Source organism: Alligator mississippiensis, chromosome 11 (genome assembly GCF_030867095.1).
Source record: "Alligator mississippiensis isolate rAllMis1 chromosome 11, rAllMis1, whole genome shotgun sequence".
Classification (NCBI taxonomy): domain Eukaryota; kingdom Metazoa; phylum Chordata; order Crocodylia; family Alligatoridae; genus Alligator; species Alligator mississippiensis.
Window position 1 is genome coordinate 43,989,069 of NC_081834.1, and position 21,392 is coordinate 44,010,460.

Below are 21,392 nucleotides of genomic sequence, written 5' to 3' on the forward strand. Positions count from 1 at the left end.
CATTAAGCATCACCAAAAAGCATACAAATGTACTACTGCACATAGCAAAGCCTAATGTGCATTAATTTAGTACCTCACACTGGAGGTACTAAATTTAATGGGCTTTAGAAAAGGTGCGTTAATGCACGTGTAGACACACCAACTGAAGCTCTATGAAATAGACATAAATCACATTTATTCCCATTTTCAGAGTGGTGTAAAACAGCAAGAGTATAATTAAGAAGCAGTTCCTATATGGGTATCTGAAATTACAAGTTTAAACTTTAACTATATCAACTACATATTATTAAAAATGATCTATATTGGTTTATTAGAGAAACAAAAGCAAGAGTCACATACACCCACCCACCCACCCACCATGTATTCATTCCTTTCTGTTACGTTATATTGACCAACTACCATATTGCATTACCAGAGCTAAGGATTTTCAGTATATGGTGCATTGCAATCCATATGTTTAAAAGAACAATTAAAGTTTGTGTGAGTGCCTTTACATTATAACTTTTATGCAACTGAAATCTCAAATTCTGTGACCGTTGAGGTTTTTTGTCTTTAAATACAATGCTGGCATTACCCTCTGACAAAGTATTGTTAACTACGATTCAAAAGGAAAGTGCTTTTTTATTATTTTTGATAAATGCTACCTGAGTATGAAGCCTACCTGGATTCTGGAGACTAACTGATTTTCAAACCAATAAATCTGTGCCCTTTCCACTGAGAATATAAGATACACAGTTACATGGAACTTCAACATAAAAGGCAGATTTTCAACAACTAGAAAACTCAACACAATTGTTAACATTTCCATCTTATACCACTCATAATTAAACACTAGAGATTAAGACTATAGGGCAGTGGCTTTCAATCTGTGGTTTGTGGACCCCTGGGGTCTGCACACTATGTCTAAGGGGTTCATGAAAGAGTATCACATCAAAAGTACGTGAATACGCACACTTACAATTCAAAGGGGTCCGTACCTCCTTGCAAAATTTCTCAGGGGTCCACAAATAAAAAAAGGCTGAAAGCCACTGCTATAAGAGGATAGATCTTTCACTGTGTGGCAGTTTTGCACAGCACTGCTGGTACAATTTGAGTCTAAAGATGGCACAACTGGTTCTGTGTCAGAGGCAAAGTTCATATAGGGGCTCTCCTACAATCCAGCCAGGCAGCAGCAAAGAGACTGGATTGCTGCTAGGTCACGCGATTCACAACTACATTTTTTGCAGCGCACTGCCTATTTAAGTTACAGTGACCCACAAGCTGCTCTAACACAAGGTAGAAGAAATGGCCCGAGGAGAACACTTTGTATACATTGGCTTGATCTACCCTCTGAAGTTTGGGAATTTGGTGAAAGAAATTCTAAACTATGAAAGTTCATCTAGAGCAGAAGTATGACCTTCTGAAAAAGGAATTTCCAGCAACTGAAGATCAGCTGGGCGAGAGAGGCTCCAGCAACACCAGTATACAGAAGAGGGTGGGTTGTACAGGAAGCATATGGTGGTTGTATGCTATCGAAAAGATATGCAGAGGGATCGTAAAGCTATGCTTAAATTGCTTTTTATGAAAGGGAAGGAAGAAAAAAAAAAAAGATGTAAAATTAACTTGCGATTTAAAACTGATCCGAGGAAACACCACATATAATTCTTAATGTGAAATTTCCATTTAGGACTATCCTTTTTCTACCTATCTTAAGCTACAAAGTCACCTCTCTAGGTTCCTTAATTTTGTGACTCTGCCTTTGACATTCATCTCAGATGTGATGTCTTTTTATATGCTTCTTGAACTCTAAAGTATACTCCATCTGCTGAATTTCCTCCTTTTATCATTGCAGCTATATATCATGAAATAATCACCAACAGATTAGTTAATCACTACCTTCCACTCATTAAATGAAGCCATGCTGGTTATCCTTAATCACAGTATCACCGTGCAGTTTCAAAGAGTTCTACCTTGAAATAAGAGGCACTTATAAGAACAGAAACATACTACTTGCCAACTTTAATAGTATTTAGTTAGATACTAGAATAAGCTCAATAAAACACACTTTTCCTCATTCAAATCTATCCTGGGGATTCAGGTTACTATTTTCAACAGAGTTTATAGGATTTAATTCCTACTAGAAGACACATTTCTATACTGCATTCCTAGACTACTGTGAAAATATTTAACCTCTTTTTCAGAAAGCCTCAGTATAGAAACCTAACCATTGTCATTCAAATGCTGTCTTTGCATGCCTACATTTCCTGAGGGAACATGTGAAAGAAAGGAAAAGAGAAGTACATCATTAAGGTGTGAACCCAATAAAGCATGTATTACATATTACTGTTATAACCCTTCTATATGCATCTCTCTTCCATGCTTATATTTTCTGGCTTTTGCTCCTTCCCCCATGAGTGCTTACGTCTCAAACCCTGCTGTGTACAGGGCCTGGCAGTTAGCATTTGCTGTGGTCAACTCTATGCTGCTATATGGTTGTGGGGCATGGGTGCTTAATAAGTAGTTAGAGAACAGAATTGAGGCATTTGAAACATGCTACTTTAGGAGACTACTACATGTTTTGTACACTGAGCACCAGACCAATGACTCAGTCAAGCAGCAAATCAGTCAAGAAACTGGAAACTATGAATGGTTGGAGGCTGTGTGATGAAGGAAGCTTCAGTGGTATGGACACATCATGAGAAGGCCAGACACCCTTGCCAACTTCATAATGCAGGGCACAGTGAAGGGAAAGAGAAAAAGAGGTAGACCCAAGAAGGGCTGGGGAACCAATATTAAGGACTGGACAGGGCACAAAGCTAGCCAAACACAGGGCAGAGTGGAGGAGGGCTGTTGCAGCATCTAAGACGCCCCAACGGTCACAGCAACCTCAGACTGACCTGACCTGTGCCTTAACAGGAGCGCACATGTAGACGCTGAAACATTTACTACGCAGTTAATTAGTCAACAGCACAATAAATGTCTCATATAGACATGCTATAATGGTCTATCCTACCCTACCAAAGCACTGCTCATTTCAGAATCAAAACAATAAACTATGAACTGTGTCTTGCTTCATTTTGTAAGACACTAGCATGCTTCAGGTACTGTAAAAATAATCATATTTCACACTTTTATCTAGGAAAAGTATTCATCCAGTTCTGTGGTGTGTGAACATCTGGATGCTTAAGGTCAAAATCTAGACATTCTTATTTGGCACTAGCATTATGTAATAAGCTATTCCTTACTGGAGAAAATAATGAAGTACTGGACAGTATTCCATTTTCAGTTTTCAGGCCACTATCTAGAACTGATGAGAACTTTATTTTACTATTTAACTACTTAACTTATGCATTGTATCAATAAAATGCATAAGTCCCATTGCATCAAGTCCCATACAGTAAACGTTATGGAACAAAATCATGTTTGCCTTGGAAGAATGGAGTCATATTTGTAGCTACATTGCACAGATACCGAGAGGACTTTAAAAAGACAAGTATGCTACCTAGTTATGTCCTTACCATCCAAGTCACTCTCAAAAGTTTCCGCTGATACCCAGTCAGTAGCTGGTCCTGTACCATTGATTGTTAAGGCAGCCACCCGGAAGCTGTATTCTGTACCTCGCTCAAGACCTAATACACAAACAACATGCAAGTTATTAAAATAGGAGCTCCAACTGTGAGTAGAAAGAATCACAATTTGTAATTAAAGACATCAAGAATCCCACCAATCTGACCGTAAGAACGTGTTAATGTGGAAGTAAATGGATGGAAGCACATGTTGTAGCTGCTGCTGTGACATAGTATAGGTCAAGCCTGAAACAGAGCCAGGAAGTTAACTGCATTATGTTCTGGCCTTTCACCCTCGAGACTGCTGCTTGAGCATAACCTGAGGTCAGAAATGGAAATCAGTGCTTTTCACAGTGCGAACTCCAGTAGAGGAGACTGACACAAATTGTGGTGTAACAGTTAGACTGTGACAGGAGACGTCCAGGACTATGGCACTATGGAGACCTTCTCTGTAGGTCAATGGCAGAACAGCGTGAGGGTTGTTTGCAGCATATACAATCAACTGATGAATGAATGGCTTTGCTTTACAGGTTATTAAGCTTTTCATCAGCATGGTGGAACCCCCTACAATTCTATAACTAAATTTCTACATCTAATACCACCTAATTAACAACCAAAGTATATACAATGAATTAATTCCTTATTTATACAAGTCCACAAGCTATAATCAAAATGATATGAAGATACACTCAAGCTTAATACACTCATTTATCAGATATGCCTATGAATAATAAGAGCTTCCACAGTTGCAATAAGTAGCGTCTTGGTTTGTGTTTTTATTTTTAAATAAGAGAGATAAATCTTTACACCCAGCAGAGCAATCCCTAAGCAATCTGAACTAAAATTCAATACTTTTTTTGCATTGTATAGTGGTTATTATATTAGCTCTATGGAGACAGGTCAGTTTTACTTTCACCTGTAAACAATTTCCTAATCAGTTTTGCTTTATTGTTTCCATACAAAAGCAGAATGCTGCAACATTTGGATTGTAGATGCTAGTTCTGAAGGAAAAAAAATCCCTGAAAGCCATCCATTGATATTTAAAGCAACGCTGAGTTTACATTTACTAATTGTATTGATTCTATGATGTGGGGATTGAACCAAATGTTTTGGCTCTTCATGTTAAATACAAACCAGGCAGCCCTTGCTCTTCTCACAGCATCTACCAGAACACATTAAGCGTCAGAGCTGGCAGGTCTAAGAACAAACCATACATCCTGTTAAGCACATGCTCATTTAGTTAGGGTGTCATTTTATCTTTCTTGGCAAAAGCAATATATCATGGACGTTATATACCTAAAAATAAAAATCAGTTCAGTTCACACAGCAAGACTGTGGCAGAATCAGGACACCCGACTTCACTTTGCCCTAACCATTGTCTCATGCTGTCCCAAATTAATTCAGTTAGCTCACTTAAGATATTTTCAAATCACTTGTGAAGGCTAGAAGCTGATTAACCACAGCCCTCCCTCCCTAAGAAATAGTCAGCACCTCTTCAAATCCTGAGAAACACATTTTTATAGATAAATGCTGCTTCTTTCAGGTTTTGGATAATATAAAACAACCCACCTTCAATTAGCTGAAAAATCTGTGTCCCTCCAATGCTCTCTGTTACATCACTCTTACGAGAAACTTTACGGTAGCGAATTTTGTAGCCAGTGATTTGACCGTTGTGGGTCCCAGGAGGAGGGGGCTGCCAATGTACCATGATGCTCTGTAAAAGGCAAAATGTATTACAAATCACTGCCTCCCCTTCAGCTAATCAGACTGTTCTACTGCTAATGCTGCATGCATTACCACTTTGCCTGAAGTGCTGTCCCATATAAAAAGAAAAGGTGAAAAAAAGAGGTTGAGGAAAGAGTTGATAACTAACCTGCAAAAATACTCAAATTCTGAAATCTTAATGACTAAAATCAAAAAGGATGAGCACGTTATTCTAGACCACCCAGGAAGCCACAGTCACATGCGCGCACACACGCACAGCAGTAGTTAATGAGCACTGGGAACAGGTTTTAGTTCAGGTGCCTCAGGCTCTTCTGTCTGATCTGAACTTCTCTTTTCCTTAATAATCAACCTCTACATCAAGTTAACCCATTGCCACTGCCTGTCTCCCATTTAGATGTATGTTGTATTCTTAACCCCCAATGGAGTTTACACGGCTCTAAACCACAGATTAAGAAGTGGTCTTTAGAGCAAACAAAAGTGAATGGAAACCTCCAGGCACTGTGAACAAGACTTCACAGTTATACTAAAACTGATAAAGTTGTTCAAAGGATTGGAAATTAAGAAAATACAGATATAGAGGGCCCAGGTGATTCAGATAAAAAAAGCATGCCTCAAACCTGGGTATTTTCAGAGATACTATAGGATTGGTATTGGTGTGAAAAGGTGTATGGAAAAGCCTGCTAGACTGGGTGGAGTGGTTTGAAGTAAGACCCTAAAGGGCCTTAAATTTTGGGTGATCTGGGACCAATCTACTGTTCATCCTTCCCTTTAAGAACAGCAAATGCACAGCATCTTACCTTGGAATTTCGAACTTCCAGGGACAGATTCTGGGGTGGAGCACTGGGAACTAGAAACATTTAAAAAGATTATTCTTCAAAAACTATATAAACTCTATGATTCCTGCCAGATACCAGTCCTTATATAAAGTACAGATCCCTCTTGCCTTAGATCATGTTAGATATACTGATGATGGTGCCCTAACCTGAATACAATATAGAGTAGCTGTTAATGTAAGGAGCATTTTGCCATGATGTACGATGTAATTGTTTTAACCCCATTACCTATCGTTATGCACCTAAATAAAAGCAATCTCAGGTTCCAAGTTACTGATAATCTATAATTTACACAGATTTCAATAAGAGACTGATACTCAGCACCTTTCAGAGGTGAAACATGTACGGAGGTGCCTCAGGGGAACGCCTAACTCCTCAGGGTATCCAGATTGGACATTCTGACCAGTGATATTCTGCACAAGGAAAATGGTATACCAAGTGGTTCAAGTCAATCTATTCATAGAAAAGGAGGAGTCAGAGCTCTCAGCAAAGTTTGCTGCTGCTTTCCAACCTTCTATTCTTCATTAAGTTGTTCAGTTGAGAGTGATAAGGATCAGAGTACCCTATGCTCTGATGATCCTGTGCCAGAGGAACAGTTCCAACAGGACCATTCCAGATAGCATTTGTGAAGAGCAGGCCTATAGTTACTGCAATTTACACTGGGAACTGGCCAGGCTCCTAACTAACCTCATGACTAGGGAACGCCGATACATAGACTGATTTTTTTTCTACTTCTCCCTTTCCAGTTTACCTGAACTGAAACCAGCATAACTGAGGATCAAGCCTTGTATTCTTTAATAAGCACTAACATCATTTAAGAGGAAAAAACCAAAACAAGCTGAAAATTTTCTGCAAGGGGTATCTGCTTTCAAATAGTGAGAAAGGACCAGACAAAGGAAGATGGTGTCTAAAAACAGCTCATAAAAGAAAAATAATTACAAGTGTATTTCATACCTAAATATTATAGGCAGAAGTTAGTATTAACTGTGACCAATTTTTCTTAGATCCCCATTTACTCACATCCACTTCCATTTGTCTTGCCTGAAATATTAAAAGCAGGCAGTTCTTCTAGTATTATAAACAACTGATTTAACAATATCCACATGGGAACCAGAACAAAAATACATAGTGTTTTTCTCTGACAGCTAAGCAGACTTAGCAAGTGAATTATTAAAGAGAAAATAGGAAAGAAAAATATAGGGAAAAATCACGGAACAGAAATATGAATCAAAGAAACCATAAATTTATCATAGCTGTGCTGTTTGTGTCACTACTGCTATTCATCCATCAATTTTAAGATGCAGCTTGGGGGTGTTATCATTCATATATGAGCATTTATGCCAGGCTAAAGTTTATTACGCAAGACTGCTATCTATTAACACAATTAAAAATCAAACACTTAATAGACAAGTCTGCTAACACATAATAAATTATGAGAGTTAAAAAAAATAAGCTGAATTTCTGTGCTCAATAGTATTCTGCCCCTGTCTTTTTTAAAAATATTTTGTAGATGCATTTGCCCATGAAGCAAACTAATGCTGTTGATATTAGGGAAACTGTAGACTTATTATTATAAAACCAGCTGCTTTTGTAGGTATAGCAATTTCCTTCCAACCAGTGTGGACAAGCTCAATGAAGTTTATTCAGCATGCATGACCACATGAAGCAGTCTTACCTCCGTGACATAAAGCAACAGAAAATTCCTGAAGGTCTCTATAGTTAAAAATCAATTTAACCAAAAGAAATAATGTCTTCCACAAGGAAACTGGATTAAAGCAACTCACCATCTGACAGCGTTCGCACAACAACATCTTGGGTAGACACTCCAGGGCCATGTTTATTGTAGGCCACCACTCGGAAGCTATACTCCGTGTATTTCTTCAAGCCATTAATGGTGTAGGAGTGACCTCCCACATCAACATCCTGGGTATAAACCAACATAGATGTAAACTAAGAACAATGCTGAATCTATCATGTTTTTATTTACAGTGTCATAATGCTCAAAGCCTTGAGGTCCCACTGTGGTGGAATCTATATAAGCCAATAGCAGATATAAACTCTGGTTTGAAAAGTTCATATTTGAATAGTAGGTTTACAAAAACAACAGTATTTATGCAGTGCACAGCATAATACTGATAAAAAATTGAATTGTACCAACAGGAGAGGAGATCTCTTACTGAAAATGGATTTGACAAACTTATTTATTACATGTTAATGCTTTTACTTTGAACAGTGGGATGGAACTAACAAAAACAAAAGTAATGCCATTTATTTTAGTTCAGGGATACAACAGATTCAGTCAAAGGCTAATGTCTTAAATTTTTATTAACATTTTAAATAGTATGTTCAACTGTTGTTGCAATTTTTTTTTTAGCTGGAATCCCAGGTGAGTGGGGATGAGTAACTGAGACGCTGGGATTAACTCTTAGTCTCCTATGGCCAAGTCAAAGTCTACAACATTGCTGCTATAACGTTTCAAGTCCAGGAGGCTTAGTCATTTAGGAGGATCCCCACTGCTTTCTCCAAAATATCAGAGCAAATGACTGGCTACTGAGTTTAAGCAATGAAAATAATAACAATTTGCCAAGGTTAGAGATCACATGGAAATCATCAACTAAATTAGTGGGGGTCAGGGTTTTCAGTAAAATAGATTAAAGTGAGTCTATCTTCAATTTTTTGCTAGTCTGCTTCACATATCCTGAGTCAATGGGCATTTTTACACATGCTCGGGGAAAGGGGGGTAGGGGAGACTCTAATTAGAGTGGCTCCAAGAGCCACTCTAATTAAAGCACTGCAGCATCTCGTATATCAGTGTCCCTGCACTCTAAAATGGCGGCAAGGGTACTTTAACTAAAGCTCATTGAACAAGCCCAAATCCCAGAGGGTTTTTTATTTAAAGCTTTCTGAGTTCTAACTCAGACCTCCCTACTCCTTCCATATCCAGTTCTTATTCACCTACTGATATTTGCCAGTCTGAGGCTTTGTTTCCATATAACAGTTGAACCAGTTAGTTCTTAAAACAATAATTTGGCTAAATCAATGCAAACCCAACTGGAAAAGCACTTACTGTATGCTGGGAAAAGCTACACCATTGTAAAATGGTAAGAAACTCCACTCATGAAATTATATCTGCTTAACTTAACCTATTTTTAAAACAGTTTTAGTGAAGCTGGTGCAAGACATGTCTAGACCAGGACTAATGAAGTTAAATACCAGTATGTTGCTAAATAACATGAGCCAGAACATAGACCTATTCTTCTAAAATGGAACTTGTGATTACTACATCCATATAATGTCTAACCAGAACCAAATGGCTTTATAAACTGTCCAGAGATCCATCATACCTGCTCATTATCTGTCCCCTTTTCCATGTAATAAAGCTTGTAGTTCTGAATTTCTCCATTGCCAGACAATGGCGTTTCCCAGGTGACAGTGATTGAAGTGGGTGAGTTGGCATATGCTCGAATGTTGGGTGCTGGACCAGGAAGTTGAACTGGAATGAAGACATGGAACTACTGTAAGTTCACTGATCTGAACCACTCAATTTTACACTAAATATGCTGGAGGCAAGTCCTACAAGCAATCTGAAAACCTGATAAAAAGGGTATTTTTGAAAGCCAAGTAATAAAACTATATTTCAAATAGCATATCGAAACTTGGCAACATTCAGAATAGTCATTGATTCTCTAATTGGCTATGTCTGATTAGTGAAGTACTGATCATCTTAGCTATTTTTTCTAGATAGAGATGATTAAATTCCACCTCCTAAAAGACTTAACACAATTGCAAATGTCCTATGTACCATCTTTACTTAAATATAAAAGACAAGGTTTTTCCCCAATCAACACAGGGAAAAAGGCTCCTTGTCTTACATTCACATACAATGAAACCTATTAAATACACTGTCTATCATTAAATTGCTACCATTAATATGCTTAGGAATGGAAGCCAACTATGAAGTTAATTAATGCAGCCAACACAGAGCACTATTTTAAACACATGGCCCACATTGGGCACATATACTGATGGGAACCTTCCACAAAGAAAGATTACTGAAGCCCAAGTGAAGAAAATATATGATAGTGCCCACTGCACTCAGTGCCAACTATTTTCAGGTCATGGTGAGCCACTATACTGAATATATTTTTACTTCCTCTTCACTTCCACAGCTGAGCTGTGCCTTTTTCTCCCCATTCAAAAAATTCCTGTTTCTTCATTGGCCTTGAATGCCTGACAAACATCACCAAACAGGGCTCCTCAACAGTTCACCCAGAATCTCTCTATCATCCCCTCTCTCAGCCTGTTGCATATGATTAATGTGACCCCACCCTCCATGAAGTGGACCTGGACCACGTTGCCCTGAGCCTTATCTGCAAATAAATTTCTGGAGGATGCCAGGACAAGAATACCCAGTTCCAGTCATTGGGGTGGGGTGGGATGTGCTAATTAGTAAATGGATCCTTTGTTGGGGGGGGGGGGGGGTATCTGGAATATACACTCATGCAGAGCAATGGGGTCACCATGGCTTAAAGTACCATTGACTGCTGGGACCCAGCCCAGTAAACTATATGGCAAATCATGATCCTTTTGGCTTTGGACTAATATCATACACAGTTTGTACTATATACAAGTAGGTACAAAAGTGCTCCTTCATAGTGTGTTTATGGAATACCTGTGCTAGAACTTGCAGCAGTTTCAAAACAGGTAAAATGCATCAATTCCAAACAAACTAAATACTGCAAACATGTTGATTTCCAAGTTAGTGTTTTCAAATTTGCCCCCCACTTTTACATGCTCAGGGAGAGCAGGTCTGACATTAAATGGAGCAGGGGAAGAAGGGGCTGCAGGAAAAAGAAGCTCGGGGTGCAGAGGGCAAGGGAGCCACCTGCCTCCCTCACAGATTTATTTTCCCTGCTGTAGTAGTGGAAGGGGAACAAATTCAAGCCAAACCTCCAATAATTAAGTTATATACCTGGAAAATTATAACAAATTAGTACATTACTGGGGAGAGGCGTTTGGATAATATTCAGGGTTATCTAATATTTGAGTATATAGGATAGATTAGATGCATGTTATTAAATATGCTTTCTTATCTGTGTATTTAAAACCAGTTGATTTTATGCATTATATTTCTTATCCTTCAACTTGCAAATATCTGCAGAATAAATATTACTTTCAAAACTGAGTAGCATAACAAATCTGGTAAGTATTCATAGATAAGTAGCAGCAATTTAACCATTTCCTTGCATTCTCTGCCCATTAACAGACAATATATTAAAGTACAATAAAATGTATTAGTCTTGGGACACAGAGAACCACCAAACTTTTTCAGGAACTTATCAATGAGCCCAGGAAAGCTCAGTCTGCAGCAAACAATCAAATCTAGCAATCCAAAGTGCAGATCTGAGGAATGGCATGAAACTGGACACTTCAAACCAGATCATATTCTACCCACTAGCAGCCTAAGCAGACTTAAGAGGCCTGCAGCATGATCCAAGCCCATCCTGCTTGAATCCCTGAAAAGTACTGAACACAAGAGGTAGATGGGTCCTCCCCCTGCTTGGTGCTTTTTTGCAAATTAATCTTAAGGCTAAGATGGTATGCAAGGGTCCATCTGAGAAGGAATCAAATACAGATGGGTATAGAGGATGAGATTGCAGGCACAATATTGTGATTTTTTTTGTGCTTGTGAGTGTATTAATAATGATGTTTAGAAAATATGTTAGCGATTTTAAAAGGTCTGATAAGCCATCCAAATTATTTTAAAGTGCCCCCTATTTTCAGCTTTGTACCCTAGACAAAAGACCCAATCTTAAAGACTTTTCTTTCCCTCAGCTAATGTGATACCTATCAGACTTGTACCTCCCTACATATATTCCTCTATACAATAGTTTGAAGCAATAAGGGCTCTAATAAGTATTGTACAAAAATGTATTCTGTGTCCATTAACAGATACTTGCCTGTCTGAGGAAATAACTTCCTGAAAGACAGAACTATAATCTTCCTTTCATGGATAAAAGTGATACAGACAAAATTTTAATTAGATCTGCTTACTGAAGTGGAGAGAATTGAATCTGGTGCATTCTGGCTAACTGTTGTTTGCTTTATTTCCTTATGAATCATTTCATTCAATTAGCACCAAGAGCTAAATCTAGCCCATATCTACTCCTAAAAGGACTTTTCTCGTCCAAATGCTGATTTTCAGAGGGCAGTTAAATATTTCATATATTTGAAAAGAATTTCAAGAATCCTTCCAATTTCTTTTGACTCAATCCCCTTTTGGCTTCTATACATCTACTTTACCAGAATATTCAGGTTGCATCCTTAAGCATTAACTGAGAAAATGGGGTATATTGCCCTGAACAAAACACCATGCTAACACAACAACAGAGCTGCCAGGACCTAAGCTGGCTCATGTATCTATGCATGGCACTGCATTTTAACACCAATGTACATGAGGAATAGAGTATGTATTTTTCCCCACTTCCTGTAAACAAATGAATTTTCTAAATATTTTCAAATTAGTTGTTGATCTAAATGCAATTAAAAAGGGTCGCTTAAAAAATGTTTGCTCCTTGGATCAGACTCTTTATTTTGCCCTGAATGATCTTAACAAAATAGACTCTTCAGCATTCCCATATAGTTACAACTCACTGGAAAATAGTACATAGCCTAGCACCCATTTTGTTCCCATCTTCCACGATTGGGAGGTGCTTCAGATAATTTCATAAAAAAGTACTTGATTTGGGGGACAACTGCAACATATGTCTGTTTTTTAATCTTAAAATGATTGATATTTACTCAATTTGAATGCCAGTGAACCCTTTTTTAAAATTTGGAAGTATTAGGTTTGTTATGGATCTAGGTCAACGGAAGTCAGCATGGGTAGAAATACTTAAAGGCTTACCTTCAGGCTGAGTTGCCACTTTCAATGGTACTGAGCTCTCTCCAGGGCCATGTTTATTTTGAGCCACAACTCTAAAAATGTAGACTGTTTCTGGCATCAGGTTTTGGATTGTCACTTGCATCTCCCCAGGGCGACTTGTATTTTCAACACGTTCCCTTTAGGAAAGAAAGGTTTGAGGCAGGAAAGCAAATGCTAGTTAGTAAAAGGACTTAGGGGGACTAAAAAGAATTGTCAGACAAAACTTGGAACAAATAATACATTTTGTTTGCACATATCTATCTTACAAGTTACTGGCACAATACATTACATGACCCCAGTTATATTTTAATAGTTATATGCCAAATGGATGGAAGACGAAACAGCTTCTCATTCTGCAATTTCCCAGTAAATAGGTAGCAGAAGTTTTTAGAAAAAAAAAAGGCTTCTACTTAACACCACACAAAGGGGTATGAAAAGTATTGTTTCATTGGATAGTCTTAATTATTTATGGGTCTATAATAATTTAGACTAAAAATATGCCATACAAGTCTGAAGTCTGCAGGGAAGAGAAAATAAGAATGTTTACAATAGTTTAGCTAGATTTAGAGGATTTTTTTTAAAGGGACAATGTATTATCGCAAACTTTACTTCATCCTGGTAACTGAATTTTCTTAAATGACTAAGAAACAGTATGCTGTGAGATGCCAGGCAATAATAGACAACTCTTACAGCACTTATCATAGGAGGATAGTGGTCACTGTTCAAATTCCACAGGGTGGAAATTCAACCTTTAACTTTCACCCCCTCACTTTACATCACAACTTCAACCAATGGCTCAGTACAGCCACTTTAAAGTTCACATAATGAAAAGTATCTCTCCCAGATAGGTTAAGGTACAGTTTTTAAATGATATTTCTTTTCTTGTTTTTTTCCCAAGTTTGCTGCTTGTGAGCTATGTTACTAAAAAAAGGTAACGTTGTTGGGGACCGTGGGAAAAGCCATTTAACAGAGATTGTAAAACCAGACTTCAACTTGTTCTAATTTAACTTAATTCAAGTCTACATGAGACCTGAGATGCATCAAGATGTGAAGAGTAGACATTAAGCTTGATGTAACAACTGGGTCAGGGGAAGCAATTTTGTTATTGTAATTTATTTGAAGATGCCTAAAGGACTCTTTGGGTCGCATCCATACAAACACAATAGAAAGCTTCATTTTGAGTTGAAATTCATATGCTCTGTAAAGGCATTACCTAGGTCCTTACTTTAAGACCCATTTATGTGGGCTGCTGAGTTGTGGTGTCATTCACAACTCAAATAAATGAGTTTGTTTTAATATTTTACTGGAATCTGTTTTTTGGGGGGGGGGGTTTGGGGGGGGTGTTGGTAGTTCACTAGAGATACAATGAAGTCTGCTACCACATAAAATTGTTGGGGGGGGGGGAGGCGCATTATTTCAGATTATTAAATCACACCAGAAAACAGCATGAGCTACTCCCTACCTATCTGCAAGCGTGGAGAGAAAAACTGCATTGTTATTCAGCAGCATGCTGGAGGTCCCATGGAGACAGTAGTAAATCAATGTTAGAATTTCTAAAATTTATAAATGATATACTGAATACAGCAGTGTGTTCTGGGTACATTTTTATAAGGATGCTGAAAAAACAGGGAGCATGCAGAAAGAGCTACAAAGTCCAAGAAAAAATATGCAAGGAGAAACCCAAACATCATTAAGCTATTGGGTTTATCATAAAAATGACAGAGGTGATTGGAGCATGAAAATTCTTTGAAAGGGAGAAAATACATGGCAACAAGAGGCTCTAGAAAAAAAGGCATAACATAAAAGAGCTATAAAATGCTACTGGACCAATTCAAATGAGAAACTATGTACATCTTTTAAATGTGAAGGTGATTAACTGTTGGAACAAACTAAGAAGGAAAATAGTATATTCTTCATACTTTGCCTTCAAATCAGAAGAGGATAGCTTTGGAAGAGATGTTTATGCTAAATATGAGTTATGCAACTCAATACAGGAATAAAGGGATGAAATTTAATGGCCCACTCAATAGAGGGTGCCAAACTAAATGAGCTACTATTGGCCTCTTCTGCGGTTAAACTCTGAAACTATGACCTGTGTTAACAAAAAAGGCCCTACCACATGTTTATCATCTTTAAAGAAAAAAACAGACCCAAGGAAATAATTTTAAGAAGGATTTTTTAAGAGACGAGCACTAAGGTACCACATTATTTTGTCCGGAGGGTCTATTAATTCTAAGCAATATGAAAAGGTGAGAAATCTGAACCACTAACAAGCCATTGAAGATCAATAACAATGCTGACATTAACTCAGTTACAAGCCATAAAGCAGCTGGGAGAATACACTGAGTGCCTCAGTATAATGGCAACAGGAGGGGTTATTGCCCCAAACTCAGCAAACATCAATTGTGCCTATAAAGCAGCAGAAAACGCTGCTCCAGGCACTGAAGATGGCATATCCAGCTCAGAGTTCAGGGGAATGGTTATAGCTTAAAAATCAACTGGAATTATAACCTTTATTTGCAAATAGGTGTCACTTACGCCACATGAACTTTTAGATGCCTGGCTTTTAACATCACTTATACTATGCTCTGTTTGAAAAGCTAAATTCTTCTCTCTTCAAAATTAAAAGAGTGGTATTATAAAGAAAGAAGATGACTACTACTCTGATGATTTGATAAAATGAAAATGAAAATTGTATGAACAAAGTTCTCTGACATTTAATTAGTACATTTTAATTACAGAAGGAGGCACAAAACTGCTAATAGTTAGCTATTAACTCATTTGTACTAAAGAATGTCAGAATACAGTTACTAACGCACTTTCCCTTTCCCCCAATCTACAATATGGAAAGGCAGTGCTATAAAACTGATTTTTAAAGTTGTTTTTTTTTCATAAAGTCCACCTCTCTCAGCTCCCATAGGCCTTGGGGGCCTATAACCGCTTTAACTACAGCCTTCTATCTTCTCCTATTTTGGACAATCTCCTTTCACCTTGTCATATCTTTGACTAGCCTTTCCAGGTCAGTTTTTATGTTATTTTTCCATCATTGCCTTGGTCAGATACCCTCCACCTAAGCTTTAATAAAATCAGCTGGGAAAATTTTTCCTCAAGTACAGATGGGACATAGTTTGGCTGAAAATGGGGTTTGGCAATCGCCATAATATTATGGCCTTTCTACCCTATTCTTTGTTGGGGGGAGGAATGCTGACTGCAACTAATTTTAAAGGAGAGCTACAAAAATAAGTTCCTTAGCACCTTCTCTTTCATGGTCCCTTTCATGGAAGTATTTTAAATGTATTGTTAAGCTGTCAGCTTCTGACAGAGTACCTACCCTCCTCTTAATTGCATGTCCTGAAATAAAATAAATAAATAAATCAATAAACGTGGGTTCCCCTCACCCCCTTTCTCTTTTGATATAATAAAAGATCTCTTCTGTGAGAATAACAGACTGACTAGGTACAAGACTCACAAAAACACACCATTAGTTTTTACAAGTATTCCAATTCCAACGTTTTTAGCTGGAAACTAATTTTCAAATTGAAGAGCTCCCTAAAACGCCTGTATTTTATATTAATGGCTGGCATCTGAACTACGCAGAACAAGTATAAACAGATTAATGTTGTTCAATAGCCATGAATCCTACTGACATGCAAAGCATATTGTATTTTTTCAAATATACACACTTACCAGTTTTATCTAAAATATATAAATCCCAGGCTAAAATTCTTTTAATAGAAAAGGAACATTTACTAAGCATAAAATCAATACACCCAAACATAATTTTCAGTAATAGCTCAGAACCATGCCCCCCATCTCAACAATATGTTAAAAATATGTTAAGATGAATCTAATTAAGTGTTACATGAATCTCTCATTTATACTTTTTCCTTGGGAGCTTTGAGTACATTTTATGAGCTCTGATGTGTTTAGGTAGGCATAATAGGTAACATAACAGATGTTTAATATGAATAACTATATTATCCAACAGAACATTAAGGCTGTCCTAACTCACTACACCTAAATCCCCTGACAAAGAGCTCTGTAAACTGGAGTTGAGGTTGCAAATAGCTATCAATTACTTAAGAGAAAAAGTCCTCAAGAGAATACTGCAGTTTTTAAAACAAAAAGTTATAAATGTTAGCTTGGAAGTTCAAAATGAATGGTGTACTTAAAATAAACCCAGACATTAGGGAAGTGCTGTAATGCACAGTTAAAGTCACTCAACCATTTCACTTAAGCTCTGCCTTATACCCTGCAGGTTTATCCAATGGATGCAAATAGAGACATTTAACCAAAAATACCCAAACAAACCTTTAAGGGATAAAGGTTTCTAAACACAGGCAATTAAAAATTCAGAGCATCTGGCTATACACATTTAAAATCCATGCCATTTTGCAGTGTCTGTTGTTGAACCATGAAGTAGATGGACCTAATAGTGCTCATGTTCCTGATATGAGCTCATGTTCCTGATATCTGCAATTCCTGGAAGGTCCCCTTTCCAGGCTCATCTGTTCACTCCAATTTAGTACACTGCATTACATTTTGCACTCAACTACATGCACCCTCAAAATGCACTTTCATATTTAGAGCTACCTACCTCTGTATTTGGGAGAAGTGGAGTTTATAAAAGTTTTCAGAATGGGGGGGGGGAGGGGGGGAGCTCAGTGCGAGGAAAGGTAAAAACAGTCACATAGGTATGGCTACATAAACATTTCCATTTTAACTCCCTGTTTTCATTTGCTTATTTTCTAATGCTCATTTAAGCTCATCTGTTGTTGAAAGACATTTTCTTTTAGGTGATAAAAATTAATACAGTTGCTTTAGAGTATGAGGAAAATGAAGGATCTACAGCCTCCCATTTAAAAAAAAAACCCAAACCTTTCAACTTCTCCTAAATAGCTCTAAAATTAAAGTAGCTCACAGGAGAAAGCTGACATTAGTATGGGGAACAGCCCTCCAAAAGACATCCTGATTAATTTCACACTCTGATTGTGAACAGTACATTTTTTGGAGTCTTCTCATTAAGTTCAAGTGTATACCCAAACCTAAAGAAGGCTATGCCACGTCCTCACATGGCTCAATTTCACTGCACAAAATAAAATGTTACAGAGGTGAAACAATGGTGGGTAAAGCAATGTCTCTACAGACATGCTACCTCATGCTGTGAACCCTGCATAGGAGATAGGAGGAGTACAGAGCAGTACAGATCATTAGAGTTCATGGGGAAAAGGTTATTTCCTGCAGACCTTGTAAGCTGTGTTCAACAGGGCATTCCAGTGGTGTTTAGTCAAACTCTTTCATATTACAGGATGTTTTCTTATCTGTTTTTTCTCTTTTTAAAAACCCTAGGAAATTTCCACATTTAAACACCTATATTAAATTAATTCTAAGTTTTCATCATCAGCCACAAAGACGTCAGGAAATGAAAATGAGGCGGCTACATGCTCCATTGTCCCTTTGTACACATATACATTAAAAAATAGTCCTTTTACTTACAGAATCACATACATGTACATAAATATCTCAAGGCTTGATTTTGACGTTTGTCACATCATGCTTCCCATTTGGATCAATGGGGAATGCAGGTGTTCTAACACATTAAAAGTCAGACCGTAAAGTGAAGATAAACTGCAGTGTTACAACAATGAAAGTTGTACAAAAATATTTAAAATATATTACAAATGATACTCATGCACTTAAGACTGCAGAAAAAAATGATATTGTTAAGAAACAGAAAATGATAATATAATTAAAGGCTCTTTCGTAATGTATATGCAAAAAGGGTAAATTATTATTGCATATGCAAACTTCACTTTAAGTATTCAAGAGGCAGGAAATGTTAATTAAAACAGCTTGTCAACAATAAATACTGTTTCCTTTTAAGATCACCACTCTTCTGACTTTTTAGACAATTTTTGTTAGGATATTTAGGGTTTCTGTGACTGAAAATTCCAAGAAAAATGGTCTCCCCTTTTCCTGGTTTATTTTCCATATAATCAGTTCCTCCTATGTATGCAGGTTTTTTCTCAGAAACACTAGAGAGAATAGAAAATTTAACACAGAAGTGTAATTGCTAGTCCCCACAAATTGACAAAAGGAGTCAGTAACAAGCTAGTACCTGAAGCTATCCTTAATTCAGGGATTTTTTTCATAGTGCAAACCACATTTTAATACAGATATTGTCTGATTAATCATCTTCTATAAAAAATGCCTCAAGGCTACGAATTTAAAGAGGCTTAAGGGAAATTCAATGGAAGCTGGCTGCCTCAGGCACCTTGAACATCCTGGCTTTAGCGTAGTTTTGCTGTCTTTCATTGCAATGCAATGAAATGAAGTGTAGCCAGTACTATGTAACCAATCAATTTTCTCTAAAATGGCAGAACTCTAAATACCTCAGTTTGAGAGCCTCTTGTTATCCCCCCACCTTTTTTGTTTAAAAAAAAATCAAGATTCAATTTCAAATACACAAACTTTATATTTCTACACCAACCCTTTTTCTTTTCAAATTAGATTTAAGATACGATCTTATCCCATTTTTTATTCATATTTTCCAAACCCATTTTAAAATCTGACAGCAGAATTTGCTTGTGAAATTCCACGCATGCTGGTTTAAAGACATGGTGAGGTTAACATGCGCACAACAAAAAGTTGGGTTTTAACAGAGGGCTAGTACATATTAGCTTCAATCTTAACTTCCACTATCCTGCAATAAACAGTATTCCTGATCATTTGTTTGGTTAATCATAATAGCAGTAGAAATGTATTCCTGGTTCCTATTGTCTAATTTTCAGTACAAATGCATCTTTCTCCCTTAATAAAGACCCTCAAGAGGGAGAAGCAAGTAACTAGGTAGTAAATTATCCCTTTAGGTCCAACTGTTAGGGGAAACAGTAATCTGGGCACTACCTGAGAACTTCACAATGACTAGGAGAGAGCAGAAACTGATGAAAAGGCACTGTCCCTTCTAACAGGTAAGGGAAGGATGGGAATTCCCAGAACAAGGCAATGAGAAAAGGACAGTTGTGGATAAAAGGAAACTGTACTAGCAGCTTCTGCTTAGATTAGCTTTTGTGCATGAACCTGGATAGGATTGACATTTTCAGTCACCAAACCCACCCTGAATTATGGTGTGCTCTTAATTTTTTTCAAGCCTCCTACACACCAGCCTCATTTCCTTGCTGTGACCACTACAGAACTCACAAAGCCGGGCTCCTCCCCATCAATAATCCTGTGACTGTATACGCTAAAAGGCCCACTTGTAATAAACAACTTCACACCCCACTATTGCCAAAAATGAATGCTAACATGCATTTATCAAATAGGGGAGTTTTCATTCACAGCAATGCCGGATTATCATTCTGGGCAGCAGATCCCATCAGTCAGCAAATTAGAATGAACTGAATTAAATAGGGACAATGTCCCAATCCCCAAAACTCATGAATGAAAGGCCACAAGCCCTTTTAGTTGCTATGCATCCTGCTTAAACCATGTAGCTGACCCTTTGCGGTGAATCAAAAACCAAGCTGATACCCAGTTAATGAAAATGCTTCAAACGACGGAAATTTTTAAAATTGGGCCTTACAAATTTAGCACTGTATTGAGACTAAAATCAAACAGCCGGTGCTAATGATTTGCAGTACAACACTGAAAAACACTCAAGCCCTTAAGCTTTTGGACACTTATCAACTACTATGTAAAAGTTGTTTCCCCTTCAGAAGCCAGTAGGAAGGGATTATATCGACTTTGGAAACTGAACTCAACACATCTCACTAGTATAGTCTTTACCTGTTTATACCTTCCTTGGTGTAGAATACAGAATAGGTAAGGTTGTCTCCCTGAGGATCTGATGCTGGTGTCCGCCATGTCAGTTTGATGAAGCGAGTAGAGACGAGGGTGGCCACGACATCCCGAGGGGCCGAAGGCAACGGTCCAGTTGTAGCTGGTGCTAGATGGTCAGTAGTGGCACTGGTCAGTGAAGTGGGAGGTAATGTTGGGATGGCAACATCTTGGCATGTGCAAACATTGGGGAATATGAAGGGCAAACATCACGACGGTTTAAAAAGAAAAAACAGGGAAAAAAAACAAAAGAAATAAACAAAACCACGATGGGAAACAAAACAAAATGAACACACACAAAAAAGGCCATTAAACTGAAGGCTGACATGCAGGCAAAAGGTAACTACTGAAAACTAATGAAAAATATTAAAGGACATCACTGTAGGGCAAGCAGACTAAATCTCCATTGTAATGGAAGTGGCAAGGGAAAGGAAAGGGTGAAAACTGAGGATAAAATATCACCTCATAAGAGGACATATCAATGCTGAACAAAACTTTCATTTTTTTAAAGTCATATGTATTATTTAA

General features: G+C 37.6%; 1 protein-coding gene across 4 annotated transcripts in view; it reads right to left on the minus strand.

The window, feature by feature from the left end:
- The window catches only part of NEO1 (neogenin 1), a 395,751-nt gene that overhangs the window by 51,540 nt on the left and 322,819 nt on the right, over positions 1–21,392 (minus strand). For 3 of the 4 annotated variants that reach the window (XM_059714914.1, XM_059714915.1, XM_059714917.1), the window contains exons 8-14: positions 20,814–21,033; positions 13,011–13,165; positions 9,448–9,596; positions 7,888–8,026; positions 6,068–6,117; positions 5,115–5,259; positions 3,498–3,608 (exon numbers count right to left, since the gene is read on the minus strand). In XM_059714914.1, the coding sequence (XP_059570897.1) occupies positions 3,498–3,608; positions 5,115–5,259; positions 6,068–6,117; positions 7,888–8,026; positions 9,448–9,596; positions 13,011–13,165; positions 20,814–21,033 (969 nt within the window). The remainder of the gene's footprint in view (positions 1–3,497; positions 3,609–5,114; positions 5,260–6,067; positions 6,118–7,887; positions 8,027–9,447; positions 9,597–13,010; positions 13,166–20,813; positions 21,034–21,392) is intronic. The other variant, XM_059714916.1, reaches the window with a different exon arrangement.